This window comes from Microcaecilia unicolor, chromosome 1 (genome assembly GCF_901765095.1).
Source record: "Microcaecilia unicolor chromosome 1, aMicUni1.1, whole genome shotgun sequence".
Lineage (NCBI taxonomy): Eukaryota > Metazoa > Chordata > Amphibia > Gymnophiona > Siphonopidae > Microcaecilia > Microcaecilia unicolor.
Genome location: NC_044031.1, coordinates 194103869 through 194125311, shown reverse-complemented (window position 1 = coordinate 194125311; position 21443 = coordinate 194103869). Strand labels below are relative to the sequence as shown.

Here is a 21443-nt window from a genome sequence, read left to right as displayed (position 1 = left end):
AGGAACTCTCTGCTTTCTCAGCGCCAATGCAGTCGAGCCCGTTCCACCAGGGCAAGAAGGGTTGAGATTCTATTCCAGGTCTTTCTTTGTGGGTTGCGTCCCATCATAGACATAAGGGGCCTAAACAGATTTGGTTCAGGATGTTTTCCCTGGGCATCCTTCTTCCCATACTTCAGGAAAACGATTGGTTATGCTCTCTGGATTTACAGGATACTTATACTCTCTTTGCATCCAGAGTATGTTTTTTTTCCTAGTGCCTGGCTGTTGTTGCAGCGTATCTTCATGGACTTGGGAGTGCATGTGTTCCCTTAACACGATGATTGCCCGTCTCAACAGATTACAGCACAGTACATATTGAGACTTCTAGACACATGGCTTCCGCAGTTCATGTAACTCCCATGGCACTTTTGCACATGACATCCGCTCAGTGCATCCTAGCTTCCCAGTGGTATCAAGTTTAGGGTATCTAGAGGATGTAACCCGACTGTTCGCCAGTCTTCGGTATTCCCCTCAGAGGTGGTTAATTCTCTCTATTTTGATTCTGAGGCATCTTACTCAGTCAAAAGCTGCTGACGAAGGTTGCATCCCTCCTGGCTATCCAACCAAATTATTTTAATTCAACAAACAATCGGGTTGTGATGTACTCGATAACAAAGGAGTACTGGATCTTGCCCTCTGAGTTAGGATGCCATGCAGATGTAGCGGTGGGCCCGCAATGCGGCATGTTTTCTCCAAGCCACTTATCTAATTGGCGTAAACAGCAGTCTGGCCGACAGGCTGAGCAGGATAATGCTACAGTTGAGCATGCCTATAGTTCGAAAGACCCCTCAGTGGATCTTTTGCTACTTAGTCCAATCGCAAAGTCCCTCAGTTCTGTTCCAGGCTGCAGGTTCACGGCAGGCTACCATCGGATGCCTTTCTCCTTCTTTGGGAGACAGGTTTTCCTTATGCGTATCCTCCCATACATCTGGTGGAAAAGACTTTGCTGTTTCTCAAGCAAGATTGTGGAGCCATGATTCTGATTGCTCTTTTCTAGCTGCGTCAGATAGGATTCCCTCTTCTTCTGGAGTTGGAATGTTTTCCAGCTCTCATTACGCAGAACGAGGGGGCACTTCTACATCCCAACCTCCAATCTCTGGCTCACACGGTCTGGATGTTGAGAGTGGGGTTTCGTTGAGTTTTCCAGAGTGTCTCCCGACTCTTGCTTGCTTTCAGAAAAGATTTCACAAAGAGGTGTTATTCTTTTTCATGGAAGAGGTTTGCCGTCTAGTGTGACAGCAAGGCCCTAGATCCTGCATCTTGTCTTATACAGACCTTGCTTGAGTTCTTTCTACACCTGTCTGAGTCTGGTCTCAAGACCAACTCTGTCAGTATTCATCTTTGTGCAATAGAGCTTATCATCAACGTGTGAAAAGTCAGCCTTTAGCTGTCCACTTTACGAGAGGTTTATCTCTCCCCCAATATTGAGAGAATTCCTTGTATGTGTCTAGGGGAGATTATTTCTCTTGGGCTTAGCACCCACAATAATTTTGACAGTTGGCTCTTATGCTTCGGTCAGAGTTCCTATCACTCCTTATCCAGTATCTTGGGGTCCCAATGTCGTTTTCATCCAGCTGCTGCAAGCTCAATTCGGGCCACTGGATTCCTGCCATCTGAAGTATTGGACCTGGAAGGTCGTTTTCCTTAGTGGCTGTTCCTTCAACTCGTAAGGTCGGTGAGCTTCGGTCTCTAGTAGCTCAAGCGCCTTACCTTACTTCTCATCTTAACAGAGTAGTTCTCTGCATGCAGACAAAGTTCTTACTGGCGCTGGTATCAGAGTACCAGCTGATCCAGTCAGTTGTCTTGCCAACATTCTTTCTCCCTCATCTTACAAGCCCTGGAGAAAGCAAGCTCCGCACTTTTTGCGTGGAGCAGACGAGCTCCCTCGGACGGTCCGCCCAGTTGTTTATTTCTTTTAATGCCAGTTGCTGTCGGAAACTGCATAATTTCTTCTTGGATAGCAGAGTGCATCTCCTTCATTTTTGTCCAAGCTGGACTGACTGTAGAAGGCCATGTCACGGCTCACAAAATTAGAGCCATGGCTGAGTCGGTGGCTCATCTAAGATCAGTCACTATTGAAGAGATCTGCAAAGCTGCGGCGTGGTCATCAGTCCACACATTCACATCTTACTACTGCCTTCAGCAATAGCCGACTCGTCAGTCGGTTTGGGCAGTCGGGGCTGCAGAACTTCTTTGGGGTTTAGAATCCAACTCCAACCCTCCTAAGCCCATTTTTGTTCTGTTCCAGGCTACACTCATTTAGATGTTTCTTCTTTTCAGGTCAATTTTATTCTGCCTCGCCATTGCGAGACTCAATTGACCACTGTTTGTTGTGTTGTGTAAGCCTGGAAGCTAGGGATACCCCACTTGTGAGAATATCAGCCTGCTTGTCTTTGGAGAAAGAGTAGTTACTTACCTGTAACAGGTGTTCTCCGAAGACAGCAGGCTGCATATTCTCACAAACCCTCCCACCTTCCCCTTTTGGAGTTGTCTCCTCCATCTTTTGGATTTAACTGAGGGGCGTGTCCGCACGGCGAGCGGGAAGAGGTGTGCGCACATGCGCAGTGCGTTCGCTCGCGCGACGGAACGCCGTAGAAGAGATTTTAGATTTTGCTTTAAAATCCTCCGGGGCCGACGTGGCGTCACCCACTTGTGAGAATATGCAGCCTGCTGTCTTCGGAGAACACCTGTTACAGGTAAGTAACTACTCTTTATAGTAGTCTCTACCATTTTGCCCGGCACCGACGTTAGACTCACCAGTCTATAATTTCCTGGATCTCCTCGGAACCTTTTTAAAAAACCAGCATTATATTGGCCACCCTCCAATCTTCCGGCACCACACTCGATTTTATGGATAAATTACATATTACTAGCAATAGTTTTGCCAGTTCATATTTCAGTTTTATCAGTACTCTGGGATGAATACGATCCAGTCCAGGAGATTTGCTACTCTTCAGTTTGTAGAACTGCTCCATTACATCCTCTAGGTTTATAGAGATTTCATTCTGTTTCTCCGACTCATCAGCTTTGAATACCATTTCTGGTATTGGTATCTCTCCCAAATCTTCCTCAGTGAAAACCGAAGCAAAGAATTCATTTAGTCTCTCCGCTACGGCTTTGTCTTCCCTGATCACCCCTTTTACCCCTTAGTCATCTAGCGGTCCAATCAATTCTTATGCCGGCTTCCTGCTTTTAATATACCTAAAAATGTTTTTACTATGTGTTTGTGCCTCCAACGCAGTCTTTTTTTCAAAGTCCCTCTTAGCCTTCCTTATCAGCTCTTTGCATTTGACTTGACATTCCTTATGTTGCTTCTTATTATTCTCAGTTGGTTCCTTCTTCCATTTTCTGAAGGATTTTCTTTTAGCTCTAATAGCTTCCTTGACCTCACTTTTTAACCATGCTGGCTGTCGTTTGGTTTTCCATCCTCCTTTTTTAATATGCAGAATATATTTGGCCTGGGCTTCCAGGATGGTGTTTTTGAACAGCATCCACAACTGATGTAAATTTTTGACCCTCGAAGCCGCTCCTCTAGGTTTTTTTTTCACCTTATTTTATCATAGTCTCCTTTTTTAAAGTTAAACGCTAACGTATTTCATTTCCTGTGTATACTTACTTCAAAGCTAATTATCAAATTTGATCATATTATGATCACTGCTATCAAGCGGCCCCAGCACCATTACCTCCCGCACCAGATCATGCGCTCCACTAAGGACTAGGTCTAGAATTTTTCCTTCTCTCGTTGGGTCCTGTACCAGCTGCTCGTCAAGGAATTTTGCATCCCTAGCATGCCCTGATATTACATTTACCCAGTCAATATCGGGGTAATTGAAATCACCCATTATTATTGTGTTGCCCAGTTTGTTTGCATCCCTAATTTCCTTTAACATTTCTACATCCTTCTGTTCATCCTGGCCAGGTGGACGGTAGTACACTCCTATCATTATCTTTTCCCCCTTTACACATGGAATTTCAATCCATAGGGATTCCAAGATGTGTTTTGTTTCCTGTAGAATTTTCAGTCTATTTGATTCAAGGATCTCCTTAACATACAATGCTACCCCTCCACCAATTCAATCCACCCTATCACTATGATATAATTTGTACCCCGGTATGACAGTGTCCCACTGGTTATCCTCCTTCCACAATGTCTCAGAGATGCCTATTATATCTAATTTTTCACTTAGTGCAATATATTCTAACTGTCCCATCTTATTTCTTAGGCTCCTGGCATTCGCATATAGACATTTCAAATTATGTTTGTTTGTTGTTCCTATTTACATCATGCTCCGTACTTGATAGCATTAATTTTTAATCTTTTGTCTGATTTTTATTTAAGGACACCTGATCTACTACGGTCTCTTTTGCAACCTCACTATCAGAATACACTATCTTCCCTGTTTTGATGATATCTTTGAAAGATACTTTATCCTGAACCATGCGCTTTTGAGCGACTGTCGGCCTTCCCCTAGGTTCTGGTTTAAAAGTTGCTTTATCTCCTTTTTAAATGCCGATGTCAGCAGCCTGGTCCCACTCTGGTTAAGGTGGAGCCCATCCTTTCGGAATAGGTAGGACAAATGTCTTACCTGATCATTTTCTTTCCTTTAATCCGACCAGACCAATTCAGAGGCTGGCCCTTCAGTAATTCTGCTCTCATAATATTTCATGTACTTCATTGTTTTTACATAGTTTATTCCAAGAAGCAAATTTTTTCTTGCTAAATGTTTACTTCTTCCTTTTTTATTGAGTATTTTGATTGTTGCTATTTGTTGAGAATGTTTGTTTTGAGTAGGGTGATCCTAAGAAAGAAATAACATAGACAATACTTCATGGTCATTTGAAATACTAAAGAGCTCAGGCTACACTGTGCCTTAATGGGGCAGAGCACAAAACACTTTTTCTGTTCGTGTCTGCTGCTCGATGTGCATAATTGACAGGATCTGGAGTGGTCTGATTTCATTAAATAAAAGAGAATTATCAGGTCAGACAAAATTTTTTCTTTATGCTGAAGCACTGATCCCACAATTATAATGCACGGATAATTAATTGTCCTTGGATAGAAATCCCAGAATCACTGCCTTGGTATTATTACTACAGGAAAAATGACTTTTGGCAGTCTTCTTTTTATTTCCATATTCCCCTTTTTGTGTGTGTAATCCAGTCCCTTGTCCCTGGGGAGGGGAAAACACTTCAGCCGTAGAGACTGGAATAAGAGAGACAATCAGACTTAGATATAGGCACAACCAGTAAAGATCTTTATTGGTATCTCACTAAGCCTATACAAAATAATTGTTCTCTCTGGAGCAGGTTGTCACATAGAAAAGCCAGACTTAAAGACTGAATAACAAAACTGCTCAGCAAAAACTTTCTTAGCCATCATATATATACTGTTGTAAGTTTCATTTCTCCCAAATCATGTGATTTCTCCTATACTAACTTATGGTCATATATGGATTTTCCTGTATTATTCTGTTATTTATGTGTATACATATATGGCAATTTCCTACATTGTATCATCCTCTCCTCTTGTGTGCACATGCATACTTTGTGGCAATTGGCTAATTCCTTATCAGTACGGCGTGTTCACAGCGTACAAATAACCGTGCAGCAGGCAAGTAGATATTATAAAACACCTGGTGTCCTTCTTCTCTGAACACATATTTCCGTTGGAACATCTTGGGGTCAGTTAGGTCCTTCCTCAGTCTCTCATCATCACCAAGGTTATATCCAATTATATCTGCCATATATGGACTGCATAGCCTCAGTTCCTTCTAAGTGTCACCTTGACATGTAACATGTACTCTCCATTCCCTGACAAAGCACTGTAGGTTACATGCAGCTGCAGGAAGAGACAAAAAATATGCTGAGAACAACAAGGCTAGGAAAACTGAGGGCTAGCAGAACCATATTACAGGCCTAGTACCATATTACAGGTGTAGTATAGGAAGGAATATACATGTGTTAAAAACAACCTAATAACTGGAACGTCTCGTCTGAGAGGACTCACTGTGTTGCTGGCCAGTATGTGCTAGTGAGAGGGATGTTTGGTGGTACTAACTGTGTAGTGTTGCTGAATATTTCCTCTGACCACCTTGGTACTATCTAGACAAGACCTGGCTGGTGCACAGGTGGAGCTGGAGGTTATCTGGTTAGTGGCCATATTCAGACCACTAACTGGCTAGTTACCAGGTAAAGCAAAAAGGTACTGGTGCTGAAGATCCAGTTTAACCAGGGCAGGTAGCATTCTGACCATGGTTTGGTATTGGGCTCTTTAGGATGATATGATATCTTTCCCCCCCCCCCCCCCCCCCCCCCCCCCTAGTGAGGACTTCTGCCCCACAGACCATTGAGTATACTTGATACAGGTGAGGAGTTTGATTTACTATTTTAGTAAGATCAATTTGATTACAATGTGCATTCTGTGATCATCCCTCGCCCCCTCCCCTTCCTCCTACTTAGATGCAGTGATAGCATTACTTAATACTTTAAGCTTTTTAGATTTAAACGTACATTCTTTTTTCATAGCATATTTGGGAGCGACTAGCCAACGGCTTCAAACACAAGAACCACCGATCTCGGGAAGGAGTCTGTCTTTGTCTTATTCTAACACTGAACACGTAAGCTGAACATCTCTTTATAGCAACATATTTAAGTTAAATTAGTTCTTTTGTGAGTCTAACATCAGATAGTGTAGCATTCAGTAATATACTGGCATAAGAATGTAAAACTATTTAAAATTGATGAAGTACAGTGTAAAAGAAATTGCCTCACAAATTAAGTTAGTATATATTAGGTTCATCTTTTATTTGTTTGAAGAGACATGGTAAATGAGTAGCCTAACTGTAACCCTATTGCTTCTTTTCACATGCATTGTACCTCATGTTGAATACTGCCAAAAAGTATATTTGATGCTACTTTATTCATGCAGTGAATATGTAGGCAGTTTGCCGACACTCCCTAGAGTACTGATGTGTGGCTGAAGCCAGCGCAGTGCGTGCATATGTGACTCAAGGTGTGATAGTCTCTCAGTGAAATTAATCCGAGGCAGAAATATGGTTCAGTGTAATCCATTATTCATGTGAACTAGTCCACTGTCTAAAAATGTGTGGTGGTCAATTTGTTGAACGGAAGTATATTTTATAGGAAAACTCAACTTCCTTGATTTCGGATTGGGGCAGCATACCTCCTAGCAGTAGTACTGTGAGACTACCGTTGGGGGCTCAAAGGTGTCATTTTGAACTTGGGCACCTGACAGGCCAAGGAGTGACTTGGGATCACTTCCCCCTCCCCCAACTAGACAGCAGGGAAAGCTCGGTAACCATGGGGTGGAGAGAGCCACATGGTGGGGGAGGTATTGTTTATGCCTAGGGAGGGGTTGAAGGAGGGGACAGAGTGCATTTGGCTTCTGTACCTGTACCTCGATTGAGGTCTAAACTGGTAGCTGGCATGTGTGCATCTGGGCAAGTATGAAAGCTGTCTAGGATATTTTTTTGTTATAGACATGGCATGCCCAAACGAAAGCACTGCCCCACCCCTTTATATCTCGATGTCCCAGGGAATTGAATTGATTTGCACTTTTTTGACCACTGACGACTCAGTTATGACTCATGAACTGCATAGCTAAACCAAGCTCAAACTTAAAAATGCTTGAGAACTGCATTTTCTGAATTATTGCTGAGAGCTGTGAATGCTGTGAATACAAGGTCATGTTGATTAAGCAAGGAGTGCTCTTTCCCTCCCTGACAGAGTTGACTGAAAATTGCTAGGTTGTATGATTTGGGAGGGAATTTCCATTGTGCAAAAGAGTATATAAGTGGCTGCTGTGTGGTATTAGACAGAGGCGGAGATGATCAACTGAGTGACTCTTTACCACAGTGGTCTCTCGTCCTCTTATAACAAATTGTTACTGACTGATTGCTTTGTTGTTACCTAAATTGGTAAATAATAAACACTTTCCCCTTCGAAGGAACATAGTCTCTGTCTTCTCTGCTTTCTCTGTCTTCTCTGCTTTCCCTGTCTTCTCTGTTTCCTCTGTCCACTGTATCTTGGGGTGGGTGTAAGGAGGTAGAAGCCCTATTTGCCCCACGGGTCCAAATGGTATATTTCCTATGGTAAGTAGAAATATATCAGAGAAGGAATTTGCATATATTATAGCCCTTCTCTGAGACTAGGTAGTTATCAGAGGGGACCATGGACTCCACCATAAACAGAATATACACTTGAAAATAATGGTTTTCTAAAATTGCTGTCTGCATGTATGTGCAATCTACTACTACTACTTAACATTTCTAGAGCGCTACTAGGGTTATTGCAGCGCTATACAATTTAAAAAAGAGAGACAGTCCCTGCTCAAAGAGCTTACAATCTAATAGACAAGTGAACGGCATAGAAATGTTATTTATTTATTTTCTGCATTTGTCCCCCACATATTCCAATAGGGAATCAGTTCAATGTAGCTTACAAGTTACTTTGGTTGTACACATACATCGGTTATTCATACTGCAAAGTCATTATGGGTTGGCACTTGTTTCTGTTCGAGATCTGGTACCATTGTTATGAGTCGGTTTGATTATAAGGGTTCATCAGAGAAGGATTGTATGAAGAAGTGGGTTTTCATGTGTTTTCTGAATGTCAAGTAATTGTTTATGCATTTTAGGGCTTTTGGAAAAAGTCGGAGTCGGAGAAACTTACTGACTTCACGGTAAACCTGGAGGACGTAATGGGGCAGTTCAGCATACTGAAGAGTAGCAAATCTCCTGGACCGGATGGTATTGATCCTAGAGTACTGATAGAACTGAAAAATGAGCTTGCGGAGCTACTATTAGTGATATGTAATTTATCGTTAAAGTCAAGCGTGGTACCGGAAGATTGGAGGGTGGCTAATGTAACGCCAATTTTTTTAAAAGGTTCCAGGGGAGATCCGGGAAATTATAGACCGGTGAGTCTGTTGTCGGTGCCGGGGAAAATGGTAGAGACTATTATCAAAAGCAAAATTACAGAGCACATCCAAGGACATGGATTACTGAGACCAAGTCAGCACGGCTTTTGTGTGGGGAAATCTTGCCTGACCAATTTACTTCAATTCTTTGAAGGAGTAAACAAACATGTGGACAAAGGGGAGCCGGTTGATATTGTGTATCTGTATTTTCAAAAGACGTTTGACAAGGTACCTCATGAAAGGCTACAGAGGAAAATGGAGGATCATGGGATAGGAGGAAATGTCCTATTGTGAATTAAAAACTGGTTGAAGGATAGGAGAGAATGGGGTTAAATGGGCAGTATTCACAATGGAGAAGGGTAGTTAGTGGGGTTCCTCAGGGGTCTGTGCTAGGTCCGCTGCTTTGTAACATATTTATAATGATTTAGAGATGGGAGTAACTAGCGAGGTAATTAAATTTGCTGATGACACAAAGTTATTCAAAGTCGTTAACTCGCGACAGGATTGTGAAAAATTACAGAAGGACCTTACGACACTGGGAGACTGGGCGGCTAAATGGCAGATGATGTTTAATGTGAGCAAGTGCAAGGTGATGCATGTGGGGAAAAAAGAACCCGAATTATAGCTACGTCATGCAAGGTTCCACGTTAGGAGTTACGGACCAAGAAAGGGATCTGGGTGTCGTCGTCGATAATACACTGAAACCTTCTGCTCAGTGTGCTACTGCGGCTAGGAAAGCGAATAGAATGTTGGGTATCATTAGGAAAGGTATGGAAAACAGGTGACAGGTGTGAAGATGTTATAATGCCGTTGTATCGCTCCATGGTGCGACCGCACCTTGAGTACTGTGTTTAATTCTGGTCGCCGCATCTCAAGAAAGATATAGTAGAATTGGAAAAGGTGCAGCGAAGGGCGACTAAAATGATAGCAGGGATGGGACGACTTCCCTATGAAGAAAGACTAAGGAGGCTAGGGCTTTTCAGCTTGGAGAAGAGACGGTTGAGGGGAGACATGATAGAGGTATATAAAATATTGAGTAGTGGAACAGGTGGATGTGAAGCGTCTGTTCACGCTTTCCAAAAATACTAGGACTAGGGGGCATGCGATGAAACTACAGTGTAGTAAATTTAAAACAAATCGGAGAAAATTTTTCTTCACCCAACGCATAATTAAACTCTGGAATTCGTTGCCGGAGAACGTGGTGAAGGCGGTTAGCTTGGCAGAGTTTAAAAAGGGGCTAGACGGTTTCCTAAAGGACAAGTCCATAAACCACTACTAAGTGGACTTGGGAAAAATCCACAATTCCAGGAATAACATGTATAGAATGTTTGTACGTTTGGGAAGCTCGCCAGGTGCCCTTGACCTGGATTGGCCGCTGTCGTGGACAGGATGCTGGGCTCGACGGACCCTTGGTCTTTTCCCAGTGCGGCATTACTTATGTACTTATGGAAGTATGTTCCTTATCATGGGACAGATGTACGTGAAGTTGGTTGAGTACGAAGATTTGTATAGTAGACATTTGGGAAAGTGAAGGATGAGATAGGTTCTAGTGCCTTTGATTGTATTGTGTATAGGTAGTTCAATTAGGTTTGTCAAGTATTCTGGTGCGAGACCGAAGATTATTCTGTAGGCTACGAGCATACCTTGAAGGTTATCCGTGCTTTGGGAGCCGGTGTAGGTTTTGGAGTAGTGGTCGTGCACTTTCTAAGCGTTTTATTCCGAATATTAGTCTTGCTGCTATATTTTGTGCAGTTTGAGTTTTATTAATGATTGTTCCTTGTATCTAGCATTGCAGTAGTTAACATGAGCAAGGACCATGGACTGTACTACTGTGCAGAATACATCTCTTGGGCAGTAGGTTTTTAATGCGCTTCAGTTTCCACATGATGTGGAACATTTTCTTTGTAGTGTTTGATATTTGTGTGTCATGTGTCAGGTTGCGTGGTCTATGGTGACTCCTAGGATTTTTAGATTGTCAGATATGGGGACGGAAGCACCCATGACTGAGATGTTGGGGAATTGGGTGGTGTGGGGTGATGTGATTATCAGGCATTGTGTTTTGTCTTTGTTCAGTTTGAGTTAAAACATTGAAGCCCAGGATTCCATTATATTTATGCCTTCTATAATCCTGGTTGTGATTTTCTGCAGATTCTTTTTGCGCAGCTTACTGCAGTCCCCAGCACTGAGGGCCTGGGATTACGTGCAGGTATTGGGTTCCATGGCTTCCACCTTGTACATGGTTATGTGGGCCCGGAGTCACATGCGACCGCTCCAGTTGCATCTGCTCAGCAGGTGGTGTCCCCTCTAGGAGGACTACACAATCCTGATTCTGTGGTGCCCCCATCTCAAGACAGAGATGGACTGGTGGTTGGTTCCGGAGAACTCTTCATGGGGCGTCCCGCTGGCCACCCCAGAATGGGTGGTTGTAACAACAGGTTTGTCCCTATCTGGTTGGGGGTCTCACTGCTTCAATCACACAGCCCAAGGGAAATGGTCGCCTATGGAAGGGACTTGGTCCATCAACCAGCTGGAGCTGAGGGCTATTTGCTTGGCTTTACAGGAGTTCCTATTCCTGATATGGAACAGTCCGATATGTGTTATTTCGGGCAACGCGTCATCAGTGGCCTACGTGAACAGACAAAGGGGCACCAGGAGTGCAGTGCTGGCCTGAGAAGCATCTCGGATTTGTCTCTGGGCAGAGACGCACTTGTTCCTCCTTTCAGTGGCCCATATTGCGGGTTCACAGAATGTCCAAGCAAACTTCCTCAGCTGGCACAATCTGGATCCGAGGGAATGGGAACTATCTCCCCTAGCCTTCGATTAGATAATGTTGTGGTGGGGGCTTCCTGTAATAGACTTGATGGCGACTCAACTCAATGCGAAAATCCACAGCTTTTTCAGCAGGGGCAGGGAGACGTGTTTGGACGGGATTGATGTCTTTCTCCAACATTGTCCTCCGGGCTTCCTGTATGTCTTTTCCCTATGGCCCATGGTGGGGAGAGTGATAGGACGCATAGGCAGACACCCTGGCCGAGTGATTCTGGTCGCCCCGGATTGGCCACGGCATCCTTGGTATACAGACCTAGTCCTACTGTTGTTCGACCGCCCCCTCTGGCTGGACGCAACGGGCAGCCTTCTGTTTCAGGGACCAGTAGTTATGGAGGATCCCTCCCCCTTTGGTCTTACAGCCTGACCCTCTAAAGGAAGCAGTTGAGGAGGAAAGGTTATCCAGACCCGGCCATCACCACCATACTTCAGGCACGGAAGCGGTCCACCTCCGTGGCTTATGCGAGAGTGTGACACACCTTCGAGGCTTCATGCTCGGGATCTGGGGTTTTGGTGGCATCTGCCTCGGAGTCTGTAATTCTTGCCTTTGTCCAAGAGGGGCTGGAAAAGTCTCTCTCTTTGAGTTTCTTAAAGGTTTAGGTGGCAGCTTTGGTGTGCTTCAGGGGTCGTCTTCAGGGCGCTTCCATCGCAGCACATCCAGATGTGATGTGTTTTCTGTGAGGTGTGAACCACCTATGACCGCCGTGGTTGCTGGTGGTTCCGAGCTGGAATCTGAACCTCGTTCTCAAAGCCATGCAACGGCCTCCTTTCAAACCTTTGGCGAATTTAACTTTAAAGGTTCTTACCTTGAAGACTGTTTTCTTGGTTGCTATTGCTTCGACCAGGAGGATATCGGAGTTACAGGTGCTCTTGTGCAGGGACCCTTTTCTCCAGTTCATGGAGGCAGGGGTGTCTATTCGGATGGTTCCTTCCTTTTTGCCGAAGGTAATTTCGCGTTTTCATCTTATTCAATCGCTAATGTTACCAGCGTTTCGCAGGGAGGATTACCCTGAGGATTATAGGGTGCTTCGTTGTTTGGATGTCAGATGCATCCTTCGGTATCTGGAGATGATGAATGAGTTCCGGTGTTTGGATCATCTTTTTGTGCTTTTTCAGGCCACAAGAAAGGTAATGTGGCCTCGAAAGCCACTGTGGCCTGCTGGCTCCGAGAAGCGATAGTTTCAATGTATTTGTCTATGGGGAGGTCTTCCCCGTTACATATCAGGGCCCATTCTATTACTGCACAAGCTTCTTCACGTGCGGAGTCGTGGGCGGTATCTTTGGAGGACATTTGGAGGGCTGTCACGTGGGCTTCGATACATACCTTTGCCAGGCATTATAGAGTGGATGTTGTGGTGCATCAGGATGCGATTTTCGGTGTGTCGGTGCTCACAGCGGGGTTGGGGTTATCCCGCCCTACTTGAGGACTGCTTTGGTACATCCCAAAAGTCTCTAGATTGATCTGTGGGATGCTGTGGAAGGAAAAATTAGTTCTCACCTGATGATTTTATTTATTTATTTAGATCATTTATACCTCGCCTTTTGCCATGGTTGTGCAGCCTCAAAGCGGCTTACAATGAACTAGCGAAATAAATACAGTTACATTTGAATAGTTGGGGACATAAAACAGGGTAAGAAGGGAAGGGAAAGGGGGGAAGAAACTAAGATGGTCTCCAGGTGAGTCAGGAGGGATGATGGAGATCCAGACAAGTCCAGGCGAGGCGATCCTCGAAGGGGCGCAGAGAAGAACAGGAGCAACATGCAGCCAGGAGTTGACGAAAGCTGGAGCCAGGCAACACAAGCGATGGGGGCAACGACATTGGATCCAAGATGGCAGTTCAAATGGCCCTCCTCTGCAGCACCAACTGCCAGGGCACCAGCAAAGAACGAATCTGCAGCCAATGTCAGCTTCAGCTCTGCCCTGCACACCGTCAAGCCAGACGAATCAGACGATGGCGGCCGTGGCCCTGCAGCAGGTTTTCTTTCCATTAGTCCCAACAGATCAATCCAAAGGCTCGCACTTAGTTTCTTCAGCTGTTGTTGCGGGTACAGTGCGGTTCTAGTTTTGGTTCTGCTGGGATTCCTTCATTTGGTTTATTTTAAAAAAAAAAAAGACTATGTCTGTTACTTGATGTTCTCCTGTGAGGGTGGTTGAAACTGTTTCTAATGTGTCGGAAGAGGCAGGAGAGTGGGGTTTTTCTTCTTCCTCTGCTTTGGTATCGTTCATACTGAGGTTGAGATGGCTGTATATAACCACATATAGCAAACCTCTAAAGCTCTCTCTATCTCCACCGTTTCATTTCTTCATCTACTACTACTACTACTATTTAGCATTTCTATAGCGCTACAAGGCATACGCAGTGCTGCACAAACATAGAAGAAAGACAGTCCCTGCTCAAAGAGCTTACAATCTAATAGACAAAAAATAAAGTAAGCAAATCAAATCAATTATTGTGTACAGGAAGGAGGAGGGTAGGTGGAGGCAGGTGGTTACAAGTGGTTACGAGTCAAAAGCAATGTTAAAGAGGTGAGCTTTCAGTCTAGATTTAAAGGTGGCCAAGGAAGGGGCAAGACGTAGGGGCTCAGGAAGTTTATTCCAGGCGTAGGGTGCAGCGAGACAGAAGGCGCGAAGTCTGGAGTTGGCAGTAGTGGAGAAGGGAACAGATAAGAAGGATTTATCCATGGAGCGGAGTGCACGGGAAGGGGTGTAGGGAAGGACGAGTATGGAGAGATACTGGGGAGCAGCAGAGTGAGTACATTTATAGGTTAGTAGAAGAAGTTTGAACAGGATGCGAAAACGGATAGGGAGCCAGTGAAGCAACTTGAGGAGAGGGGTAGTATGAGTAAAGCGACCCTGGCGGAAGACGAGACGGGCAGCAGAGTTTTGAACCGATTGGAGAGGGGAGAGGTGACTAAGTGGGAGGCCAGCAAGAAGCAGATTGCAGTAATCTAAACGAGAGGTGACAAGGGTGTGGATGAGGGTTTTGGTAGAGTGCTCAGAAAGAAAGGGGCGGATTTTACGGATGTTGTAAAGAAAGAAACGACAGGTCTTGGCGGTCTGCTGGATGTGAGCAGAGAAGGAGAGAGAAGAGTCAAAGATGACCCCAAGGTTTCGAGCCGAGGAGACAGGGAGCTGTGTTTCGTCTTTGTCTGGTTTTTGTTGGGGCTGTTTTGTCCAGTGTGTTTGTGTTTCTTTCATCCCATTCATCGAGGAATTCTTCTCTTAGTTTTTGGTGACCATTGATCTTTATATATGGTGGTCCAGAATTTGGTTGCGTTGATCTTTCCTTGCGTTTTATATGTTGTCTGTGTTTGTTGAGGTTGGGTTTTGTGTTCTTTCCAATAAAGGGTTAGGTTTAGTTTTGAAGTGGTCAGACCAATGGGTTTGTGTCCATCTCGAGTTCTGTATTTTGAAGTTGTTTACCTGTGAGAATCTATATTCTAGTAGGTCTATTGCATGTCCTTTGATGTGGGTAGTGTTCACTGGTGGTCATTGGAAGTCCCATAGTTTGAGGAATTGGTTGCAGTCTTTGTAGTTTTCTGATGGTCTAGATGGAGGTTGATATCCTCTGCTAATATGATGTTGGGGTTTGTTATGCACGCGTTTGAAATGAAATACATGAAGTTATTTTGAGTTGTTTTCTAGTTTCCTTGTGTTCTGTAAAATAGGATGCAGCATATTTGGGCGGGTCGAGATTGGTCCTTGAGTCTAATTGCAGCGATTTCTAGTTGTGGTGTTAATGGATTCTGCTATTGCTTCTACCTTCAGAAAGGATCTTTAAAACAGTGCAGTTCCCCCCATCTCTTTTCTCTTGTCTGGTCCAATGTAGGATTTTGCAGCCTGGCGGGCATAGATCCAGAAAGATGGGGTCTTTTCTTGTCACGGATCCATGTTTCATTTATGAAAGCTAATCTGAGGTCTTCATCGATTATCCAGTCTTTTATAATTTCTGATTTGTTTACTGCTGATCTTGAATTGATGTATCCCACTGGTATTTGAAGGTAGTCATCCTCTGGTAGCATGATTGTAGTTATTCTTGTTAGTTACCTATTGTTCGGGTTTTTGTGTTTCTTGGTTTCCTTTTTGGTTCTTTTCCAAGTTTGGGTGTTGGTTGGGTGGTTATCATTTTTTGGGGGTGTTATGTCTGGCTGTAGGGATTCTTCCTGTGAGGGGTCGGCCCTTAATACTGGGTGATGAAAGTTGCATAGTATTGGTATGTTGTTGGTTGTTTCTGGGGTCAGGGTGACCATTGGTATTATTAGTGTGAGGGTAGATAGTCCAATCAGAATTTTCGTATTGTACATGTTTTCCCTTTGGAGTTGTGGGGGGGGGGGGGGGGGGGGGGGGGGGAGTGTGTATGTTGCTTGGTGTCTGTTTTGATGTTTGTATATATATATTTATGTACTCGCTTATATACAAACATGCATTTATATATCTGTATGTGTGTGTATATGAGGCTGAAGGACTTTGTGATTTCTTTCTTTACTTAGTCTGGCGATTCCTTGCATAGGGAGTTGTATCGCGTGTGTGAGTTATCCCCTGTGTGGGTGTTTAGTCAGCTGCTTTCAGAGAAGATCACATACGAACGGGGTAATTGAAATAGTTTGAGTTTGTGGTCAGAGAATTCATCTAGATTCCTCAAGCTCCGTTTAAAGAATTCCCTCCGTGTTGTGAGGCTTCCATTTACCTGAAGCATTCTTTGGCTGCCTTTAATTTAAAGGTTTGACTGTGTGCATGAGGATCACAGAAGATTTGTGTGACTTTGCAATTCCCAGTGTTTCTCTATGGGTTTTTTTATCACAGGGATAAGAACAGTGGCTTTATATTGCAGTGGAGTTTTTTTCTTTCTTCACTTGAGAACTTGTTGGATACAAAGATCAGCAATGTTCAATATCTGCTACAATTATTAAGAACTGGGTTTTGTGTGCCCTTGTGTTTTTTTAGGGCTCACTGACTGATCTTTATTGAGATTGTTCTCTGGTGATACACAGAGACTGAAGAAACTGCAATTTAGGGTTTATGTTCAATGTTCTTTGTGGGATTTACATATGTGATCAGGGTATAAGTCTGGTGTGGATGGCAGTGTGAGTGAGTTGCAGGGATACTATTTGGTAATTCTTTTAATGCACTGGTTTGTTTTCACTAATAAAGACTTTGTAATTTATATAGAACAGGAGGAGTACTGTTTGTTGTTACTGTTTTTTTTAAGCCAAATTCAGGTTTTCACAAAAAACCTCTCCTTATTTTTACCAGTTTCTTTATTAAAAAACTAGTAAAAAAGGCCCGTTTCTGACACAAAGGAAACGGGCGCTAGCAAGGTTTTCCTCGGAGTGTGTATGTTTGAGAGAGAGTGTGTGTGAGAGTGACTGTGTGTGTGAGAGAGAGAGAGAGAGAGAGAGAGAGAGTGTGAATGTGAGAGTGACTGTGTGTGAGAGAGAGATTGAGACTGTGTGCGAGTGTGTCTGTTGGAGAGAGAGTGTGTGTGTGAGAGTGTGTGCCAGGGGCCCCCCTTCCCTCCCTCCCAGTTCCAGTGTCCCCCTTTCCTCCGTGTTCCAGGGTCGTCGTCCCTCCCTCCCTCCCTCCGTGTTCCAGGGTCACCCCCCCCCCCCCCCCCCCCCCGCTTTTTTTATTTTTTTTTCTAGGTTTTGTACAGGTGGTGCATTCCCCCCGCCTCCTCTCTCGTCCCCTCTCCTCCGAGTTCCAGACCCCACCTCCTTGCCTCCCTCCCTCCGATTTCCACACCACCTCCCTCCGATTTCCAGGCCCCCCTTCCTGCCGCCAACCCTCCCCCGCCACCGTCGTGTACCTGGACGTCAGACGCACGCACACAGATTCAAACTTGATCAGATCATTCGTCCACGCTGCACGGCCGAGAAGAGGACTTTGGCTGGCGGGGGTTGGGGTCCCCCGCCAACACAGGTACACGACGGCGGCGGGGGAGGGTTGGCGGCGGGAAGGGGGGCTCGAGAGGGTCATGACAGGGGGGTCCAGGGGTCAGGAAATCGGAGGGAGGGGGGTGTGGAAATCGGAGGGAGGGAGGGAGGTGGGGTCTGGAACTCGTGGTGGGAAAGGGGACGGGGAGAGTGGATCAGCTGTGAGGGTTTTTTTTTCTTCGGGTTCGCGTCATAATGGGTCCAGTGACGTCAGCCAGGGCTTTGGAGACTAGCAGACCAAGAAGGCACGGACACAGGCAGCAAGATAGAACGTTGGAGGTGAGAATTATTATATAGGATGTCAAGAAGGTTTTGTTAATGTTATCTTCACTAGAGCCTGACTTAGGTCTGTCTGCCTAATGTTTTGAGCCCCTGCAAATCTATCAGTAAACCAAAGGGAGGACCAGCCATGGTGAAAATACTGTATTTCAATTTCATCCACAAACTGGCCAGCTTGGTGGTGGTGGTGGTGGTTGGGGGGGGGGGGGGGGGGGCGATGGTTAATTCTGTGGTGTATTGAATGATCAGTTATTGTCAGTTTCTACAGTTCCTCTTTTTTTCCCTGCATTTTAGCAGGGGTTATGATTAGGTAGGTCATGATCTGTCTAGAGTGGCTGTAGTTTCAAAAGAATAGGCAATCAAAATCGCAGGGTCATGCATAGGACTTTTTTGTGCTGGGGGGAGTACTCACCAGTATTGAACACCATCACCTTCCCCATTGCCTGCTTTAAATGCACCATCTCCCCTCCCATTCCCAAGAATTAATGAAACACTCAGCAAATACCAAGCACATATATAGAAAGTGCCTTCCACAGGAAAATGTATTGTCCTAAGCCAATCCCTTCAGGCCCATGGTTGAACATTGTGGATTTGCACTTGCCTGCATGAGAATGAGAATGCACCATGCTGTAGTCAGTATATACCAGGCTAGCCCTTGCAAAATGTGGGAGATATGAGCTTATAGAGTCTGAGCTGTCAAACAAATAAAACAATAAGGGTCGAACTCTTCATTTTGATTTAGTGATTTGAATATGCTAGCTTGAGGAATTTGAATGTACAGCATCACTTACATCTTTGTAGTTTGCAAAGTACAGGAGAAAATGCATTCTTGTTTCCATTTCTCTAGTATTGCTCTGCATGCAGAATCCAGATTCTTGGAGTTGACAGTTTTTAGTTTTTGTCTGTTCTTTTCTGCTTCAAATTTGTTATGTATTTGGTGAAACTGAATCCATTTTCTGCATAGTCACTTCACTGGCTTCCTATCCGTTTCTGCATACAGTTCAAACTCCTCTTATTGACCTATAAGTGCATTCACTCTGCAGCTTCTCAGTATCTCTCCACTTTCATCTCTCCCTACATTCCTCCCCGGGAACTCCGTTCACTGGGTAAATCTCTCTTATCTGCACCCTTCTCCTCCACTGCTAACTCCAGACTCCGTTCCTTTTATCTTGCTGCACCATATGCCTGGAATAGACTTCCTGAGCCGGTACGTCAAGCTCCATTTCTGGCCGTCTTCAAATCTAAGCTTAAAGCCCACCTTTTTGATGCTGCTTTTAACTCCTAACCCTTATTCACTTGTTCAGAACCCTTATTTTATCATCCTCACTTTAATATTCCCTTATCTCTTGTTTGTCCTAATTAGATTGTAAGCTCTGTCGAGCAGGGACTGTCTCTTCATGTTCAAGTGTACAGCGCTGCGTACGTCTAGTAGCAGTTTAGAAATGATAAGTAGTAGTAGTAATATGACCAGTGTGAGGTATTTTGTGAGCAAGTAGTCCCTGTGTAGGGGTTTGTAGTGATCAGACTTACTATTGTTTCCCAGTAAGAGGTGTGTTCTAGGGATTGGTGTAGTATTTGCAGTGCTTCCTTCTCAAATACTCTGTGGTTGGTTCTTGGGGGCATGGCTATTGGTGGGGGTGGATCTTTGAGTGGTAATCTCACTCCTTAAGGATGGAAGTGCATGTGAGTACTGACATCTTTCTAGAAATAAAAGCATTGGTCATAAAAGATTTGTAGTGGGGTTAGATGACTGAGTCATTTTGATCTTGTTTAATTCATTTAAGAGTTATGTTCTTAGTTTTTAGGCTTTTTCAAGCCTGTTCAAGGTGGATTATAAAAATACTAAATATAACCATAAATGGCCCCTTCACAATAAACAATACTAATTCCATTCTGCAGCTGCTCTTCCCTACATAGCCAATAAGAGCAAAATTGAATAGCAAAGCAGTAAGATGCCAGTTTGTAAAATATATTTAGAACTTAAAGTACATTGCCTAAGGCAAAATGTTTGAATGATTTGAAGTAATTTTATTCTGTGGTGGGTCCTTTTATTTTTATTTTTTATTGTTGTGCTGCTCTGATATGGATGTTGAATGGAATATAAATTTTAAATTGAATATTATGTTTTTCTGTTTGATTTTCAGCTATGGTGCACAGCATTTAGTTCTTAGCAAACTGATACCTCATCTATGCATCTTGTCTAGCGATTCCAGTAGTCAGGTAGGTACTTTATTTTCATTTGATGATAGCTGTGTTAATGGACTTGGGAAATCATAGTATAGAGGAGTAGTGTGCCTAGACTTTTATTCTTCAAAGGCTGTAACATTTCTGCCAACAAGCAGGATTCAGTCAGGCACACAAGTGGGAAATGTCTTCTGATAGAGCAGGCACGAAGCTAACTGTCCCAGAGCTCAGAGACTTAGTGTAAAGTTATGAGCATATTTGGCCCTTCCTGCACGCAATGGTTTCCTCTTCTCAGTTTTTTCTTCTACTTGGCTGAATGATCATATAACACAGCTTTCCTAAGAAAACTTATTTTGCTGTTCTATTTTTATTTTCTATGTACCATTGAAGTTTTTCACATTATTAATCCTCCGAGTAGTATGACAAAGTCCTTCAAAAAAAAACATTTTCTTTGAAGACAAGCATGCTCTGTTATTTTCACAAGTGGATAGCCATAGCTTCCCACAGATCAATCCAGAGACTTATGGTTATGTCCCTCTGCCAGCAGGTGGAGATAGAGAGAACTTCAGAGGTTTACTATATGTAGTTCTCCGAGGACAAGCAGGCTGCTTGTTCTCACTGATGGGTGACGTCCACGGCAGCCCCTCCAATCGGAAACTTCACTAGCAAAGTCCTTTGCTAGCCCTCGCGCGCCCGCGCGCACCGCGCATGCGCGGCCGTCTTCCCGCCCGAAACCGGCTCGAGCCGGCCAGTCTTCTTTTGTCCGCACTCGGTACGGTCGTGTTTTCGCCGTGTCGAGCCCCGGAAAGTCGACCTCGCGCGTCCAATTTGTTTTGAACGTGTTTTTTTTTTTCCTTCGGGAAAGCTTTGTCCTAGTCGGGAAGTGCTCCGGAAACCCCCCGCCGGGTTTCGTGTAAATCCTCCCCGTACTTCCAGCTTTTTTGCCCCGGTAAGTTTTCTTTCGTCGTCGGGGTAGGCCTCTTTTCGGCCTCGGTCGAGATTTTTTCTCCCTCTAAATTTGGTGCTTCAAATTTCGCCATTTCGGCTTTTGATTTCGCCGGCGTGATTTTTCCGCCCATGACATCGAAGCCTTCCAGCGGCTTCAAGAAGTGCACCCAGTGCGCCCGGGTTATCTCGCTCACTGATCGACACTCGTCGTGTCTTCAGTGTCTGGGGGCCGAGCACCGCCCTCAGAACTGCAGTCTGTGTTCCCTGCTTCAAAGGCGGACTCAGGTAGCGAGAC

At 44.4% G+C, this 21443-nt stretch overlaps 1 protein-coding gene across 1 annotated transcript in view; it reads left to right on the top strand.

Moving 5' to 3' along the window:
- Positions 1-21443, top strand: part of CLASP2 (cytoplasmic linker associated protein 2) — a 977269-nt gene that overhangs the window by 92431 nt on the left and 863395 nt on the right. Inside the window, 2 exon segments of the mRNA XM_030203481.1 lie at positions 6565-6656; positions 20161-20236. Coding sequence (XP_030059341.1) covers positions 6565-6656; positions 20161-20236 — 168 coding nt within the window.